At 29.8% G+C, this 6,018-nt stretch overlaps 1 protein-coding gene across 2 annotated transcripts in view; it reads left to right on the forward strand.

Annotated features, from left to right (window-relative positions):
• Positions 1-5,432, forward strand: part of LOC115238223 — a 10,174-nt gene extending 4,742 nt beyond the window's left edge. The window contains exons 2-6 of one of the 2 annotated variants that reach the window (XM_029811845.1): positions 1,560-1,661; positions 2,476-2,613; positions 2,728-2,811; positions 3,274-3,430; positions 3,676-5,432. In XM_029811845.1, coding sequence (XP_029667705.1) covers positions 1,560-1,661; positions 2,476-2,613; positions 2,728-2,811; positions 3,274-3,430; positions 3,676-3,874 — 680 coding nt within the window. In that variant the 3' untranslated portion in view covers positions 3,875-5,432. The remainder of the gene's footprint in view (positions 1-1,559; positions 1,662-2,475; positions 2,614-2,727; positions 2,812-3,273; positions 3,431-3,675) is intronic. The other variant, XM_029811846.1, reaches the window with a different exon arrangement.
• Positions 5,433-6,018: the final 586 nt, after the last annotated feature.

The following is a 6,018-nucleotide window of genomic DNA, read 5'->3' on the forward strand; positions in this document are numbered from 1 at the left end:
TATATATATATATATATAAACTTCGAGACATCCTACATAAAATAGTATACTTGGCGTCGCGACGCTACCGCGTCGCTTGATTCAAAATTATTTTATAAAGTACTTTCTATATGATACTTAAAAATTTCACATAAAATTTCAATATTTTTCAACAAACCACGTGTATGGATGTAGGCAAACACGTAGCAAGCGCAAGCAAAATCACGTATTTATTTGCATGCAGCATATGCTAATACGATTCAAACACGGTTATATACTAACGATGTAATTTCAGATCTTTGCTCATCAGGGATACGTAGGTGAAAGTCCGACTGTCCTCGCGTATCGTATTACTATATGAAAATATACTGTATATTTTCATTATAATCTTGCGAAAGTATACGTTGAGGATATCGTGTCATATACAAAACATTGATTTTTAACGAGAAAAATCACCGATTTTATACATTCTTGTAGTATATCGTGCAAACACGTCTCAATTGTAATATGATGAAAGAATTGAATGAAAATTTGCATACATATTTGTATTTCCAAAAGGATAATATTCGAGTGATAAACAAATCTTAAAGTTTCTATAACTGCTATCACGAGTTGTACATCTCCATTGAATATTTCTTTCCTTTTTTTCCGAAAGAGTGAGTTTTACATAATCCTCACGTTGCATTTGACCTTCGCAGTTAACTCGATGGTATTACTGCAGGAAGCAATTGTTGGTCTAATTGTTGCCGATGTAATCGTCTGAAAATGGTTTGTAATTGAACAGAAAACCGTTGCGCTTGGGTAACTCAAAATATTGTTGCAGTAATATTAACAGCGCGATAATGGCCTCATAAAATACGAGATATCGTTGGAAATAAATTATATAAAAACCGGTAGTTTATTAGGATACAAAGATAAGATATAAATGATAAATTCACGCGTTAATAATTATAATCAAAAATGTAAATGAGACGTTTGGCTAATAATATTCATAATATTAAAGATTTTCTTTAAATAAAACTTCACAATTAAAGTGCAAATTAAAAATTGGTTAAATTTATATCAGGATTTACTTTCGCTTACTATTAATTTAATAGATTCTGGAAATTTTTAATATAATAATTAATACGATGACGAAATCATCGTGAGCTTGTGCAAAAAACAACAATAGTTTGACACAATCTTGATTAAGAACTTTGAGATTCTTAGAAGTCATTGTATAAAAATCTAATCTTATACAAATACGCTAGTAAATTATGTGTCGGAGTTATTAAGTCGTTAGTATTCACGATAATGAACATGAATTATAAAGCTTTATAATTATATAGCTAGAATTATACACACACACATACACACATATTTTCTAAAAATGGAGATTTATTGAACGGAGATTGGGTTAAACCAATACATTTTTTTATTGTTACATATAGTATTACGTATTCAGTTATTATCGAAACTTTTATCATCTTTGATCCTTAATTGATTATATTATATTTTCGCTATTATATTTCTGCTGCAATAAAGAAAAAAATTTTTTAACGATGAGAATATAAAAGTACCATTAAGTCTATCTATTTCAGGTGAAATGGCGGTTCTCTATCTTTACATGCGGTACCGATACAATTGGAACGAAGTGTCGTTCAGCATGTTTTCCACGTTTGGCATGGTAACTAATCTGATTGGTAAGAAAATCACTTTAAATAAAAATGTTACGTATTATCAAGAAGAAACTCAATGTCGACGCTCGTAAAATATTTGCACGTAATACACTTCCGGTTCTTCATTGATATCGCTGCTAATTTTAAAATAGAAATATAAGACAAAGCAACTAGTACGTGTAGAAATACATATGTAATATAATGATTATTCGAAGTAATCTCCTATGATCATTTCGCGCGAACTAAAGATATCCCCATTAATTTTATCCTCGTAACTCAGCTGCACAATCAAGTCTTTTTCTATTTATGAAACCAATGAAAGTTCAAGGAGTAATGTATTTTACGTAAGAATGAATATCGTTGCTAAGCGGAATCACTGACTGTCTCTTTTATTCTAACGGATCGTTGAAAATAGAGATTGCCTTGAAAATGCAATTGTTTGTAGATTGTAAATAAATAATACAGATAGTTAAAAAATATTAGATATTTTGCAATAAAAAGAATGATAAATACTACTGCTAATAAACGCATGATAATATATGCACATAAAGAGTACCAAAGAAATTCATAATTATTTTGTGATTGCCAAATTGAAATTTTAGCATTTACCGTATTCGACGATTATATTTACGGGAGAAAAACTTTCTGTTTGTCAATGTAGATCACGTAAATTTATCATACAATCCAGTTTCACTTGCGTTTCAAACATTTTTTCTTTCATTAACGGCCCGTCGTAATTTACAATGCTTTATGTTTGCTAATTTTCTTTTGTTGAAATCGTTATAGCAATAACGTTTCTTTTTGCAAGAAAATTGAGAAATTTTCTTCTTATACACAGGCACCGCGATTTCCGTCGGTATCTTCAGTCACATCCTCAAAATAGATGACGCGATTGTGGGTATCATGAGCTGCATGAGTAAAATTTTAGCAAGTTTTGTCTACGCGTTCGCCACAAGTGCTTGGATGGTCTACGTAGGTCAGTCTTTTTAAAACGGCTAACATCAGGGTAACAACTATATACATGTCAAATATATCATGTACAATTCCAACATTTTCCGACAAATAACATATTTATAATTACATGTTTCAGCTGCTATTGTGGAGATCGTAAACGGTACATCTTTTATTGCCATGCGATCAATAGCGTCCAAGCTCGTGCCTACAGATGAACTCGGTAAGCGAGAACAAATACAAGATGGTACTTTTTACGCTGCCATCTCTAATGACTTTATTATGCCGCTTTAGAATGAATCTTGCAACTTTCTGTGCAAAATACTTGAAGAGAATAGTTTTTTAGCTGATAAATGGCTGAAGAAGCAACTAAAATGAACAGAAGTCTTTTGTAAAATGAGCTTACAAATATAAGAATTACGACTATTATACTAATATTTCAGTACCGCTTAATAGTGTTTTCAATTTAAACTCGGTCTTCACCTTCAAGCTGCTTTCCGGAATCGCGTAATTCGAATAATTTGGACACCAAATTACAATTTACATTGCGATCGTGCTAATTTTTCCTTCATCGCGAACAAAGTTTAACGAGGCTTTCCTGCTAGACTAACGATCCGGCGAGGAAAATTTGATACACAATTTTTATACTCTGCGGGCAGTTAAGATACATTATGTAATTTCACAGGTAAAGTCAATTCATTGTTTGGTGTGTGCGAGTCCTTAATGCCGCTTATTTACGGACCCATGTACAGCGCTATTTACGCGGCGACCATGAATACGGTACCCGGGACTTTTTTCATCGCCGGAGGATCCATGACAACGCCCGCGGTATTTGCATTTTTGTAAGTATTCGTGATAAATTTTTGCCAATTACTTTAACATACATTTCGCAAAATTTACAATCACTCTATATGTAGGTAATTCGATTATTTTAAATTAAAATAAGGAAAAAACAATAAAAGCCAATAGGTTGGCTCCTATTGCCTTTTCCTTATTATCATTATCAGATCATTATTTTGTGAATTATTTGTCTCTTTTAAGCTTGTAAATTATAATTGTGTGTAACATTAAATGAATTTTTAATTAGATGGTTGTACACGGAGCACCGAAAGGATCGCATGCTGAAGGAACAGAAGGATCCCGAAGCTATGATCAATTATAAAAACGAGGACACGACAGACCACAGTTTGAAGAACACTCGGATTATAGATACGCAGAAGAGTATGCAAAAGGCTGAAATAATAAATGGCATAGATAACGCGGCCTTCGAATCTGAGCAATTGTGATCTCACGATTTACGTGATCCTTTTTTTAATATATATATATATATATATATATATATATATATATATATATATGTGTGTGTGTGTGTGTGTGTGTGTGAAGACAGATGATACATTAATAATACCTCATCAAAAAGAAAGGACTGAAAGAGCATCTTAAAGCCAGTGTCGATAAAGCACTGATCGAGGAGCTACTGATAAAAGAACTAGCAAATTCATTTTACGGACAGAAATCAAAGTAACTTCAAAACAGATACATATACTGAACAGTGTTAAAATCCGAGATATATAAAGATTCCGGCAAATCAATTTTATTACAGAAAAAAATAATTCTGAATTTTTTTCGGAATTTGTTAGAGATGAACTATTTGTTAGAGATAACAAATACGTTCGGAATAAATTTTAAAAGAATTTGTTCCTAAACTTTTAAAATCCTGCAAAATTTCGCAAAAATAAATAAAGATTCGAAGCTACCGTATCTTTCAAATCCTATTCAACTGCTAACAGTTATCATCTTGATACAGCATTGAAGTACAATTTAAAGTGTAAATAAAAAATTTTGGTAACTCTTTTTTTGCCATCCATCATTTCATTTATAGCATTTTATAGATTCTTTTTCAAGCATTTGCGAGATATAAAGATATTCTAAATAAATAAAGGATAACTTACCGGATTACATTTGTAATTCAACATTTGTATAAGTTAAAATAATATATAACAAGAATTATTTAAAAAAGATTATTTTTTAAGAAAACATAATTGAAACAATTATTTAAGAATAGCCGAAAACTCTCTCCTTATTTTTTAGAGATCACAAAAGGCATTAGTTTACTAGTATACAGACATACGGTAAAGACCATCTCTCTGTGTGGAATATTTTTATATCATATCTCATAGTCTTCAATTTTGGTATTCGTTTAAAAGCGACCAATTACATGTAACAAGAGCGTCTTTGATAGGGTGGCGTTAAATACGATACTCAGATTTTTATTTAACGATCTATATCCTTTATGCTGAGTATATGTATTACTAGTACAAACTGTACTTAAAAACAGATTATAACGATAGCGTAAAAGAAATATGCACACATCACATAGATATTCATATTACATAACATGATTAATCAATTTCCGATTGCACAAATTCTTAATAACAAAGCTCGTAAAAGAATATAAATCCTTTTTCCCTCTGACAATGAATAAATTTTACAAGGAGCACGATAAAGACGTACTATTTAACATCACAATTCAAGGATTTTATCTAATAAAGCTCAAGCTTTATTCGATAAAATCCGCGTATATCTATATATAATTTTATTTATAATTAATTGTAATTAAGCTTAATACAAATTTTATTTAAGATTTAATATACATGTATATTTGCATATACGACAATACACATTCAAAATTGATAAAAATAAATAATGTATTTATGATTGTTTTTGTAATACGTTTTCCACATATATAACTTTCATACCTGACATTTTCTTTTTTACTGCAGCTATAGCTTATTAAATTTCTGCATATTTATACTTTTATATGTAATATATAAATTAATATATATGTAATAATATATACATATATGTATATACGTGTACACACGCGCGCGCAAAATAGATGGCGCACGCGCTTGTAGTGTGTTTTAATTTACATAAAAATTATAAATTTTCATTGATCATATATTTGAAAAGTTCATATCTAAAAAAATTTGAAAAGTTCATATCTAAAAAAATTTTTTGGAATAATTATATAATCTATTATATATTAAAAATATCTGTTTAAAAACAAATGAAAAAAAAATCTATAAAAAATCGGTTACACGTGATAATCAGATTTTTTTTAAATCAATTATTTTGGACATTCTGTTTTATATAAGAATCAATCCGTAAAAGTATTAACTGATTGTACTTACATCTAATTCTTCTTTGGCCTTTGCATTTATAACGGGCAATTAGGAAGCATCGAAAGAAATCAATAAGAAAAGGAAAAACAGGGAATATGATATCATAAGGTTACCAACAGTTGATTATCAAAGCTATCGATTATTTTATATAATAATATTATAAATTTATCGACCTTTTTATTTTTATATCGACCGTTTTTGCGAAAAAAATCAGATTTTAATTTTCGCAAATTTCAAGAAATATA

The sequence above is a fragment of the Formica exsecta genome, unplaced genomic scaffold (genome assembly GCF_003651465.1).
Source record: "Formica exsecta isolate Colony F162 unplaced genomic scaffold, ASM365146v1 scaffold33, whole genome shotgun sequence".
NCBI classification, from domain to species: domain Eukaryota; kingdom Metazoa; phylum Arthropoda; class Insecta; order Hymenoptera; family Formicidae; genus Formica; species Formica exsecta.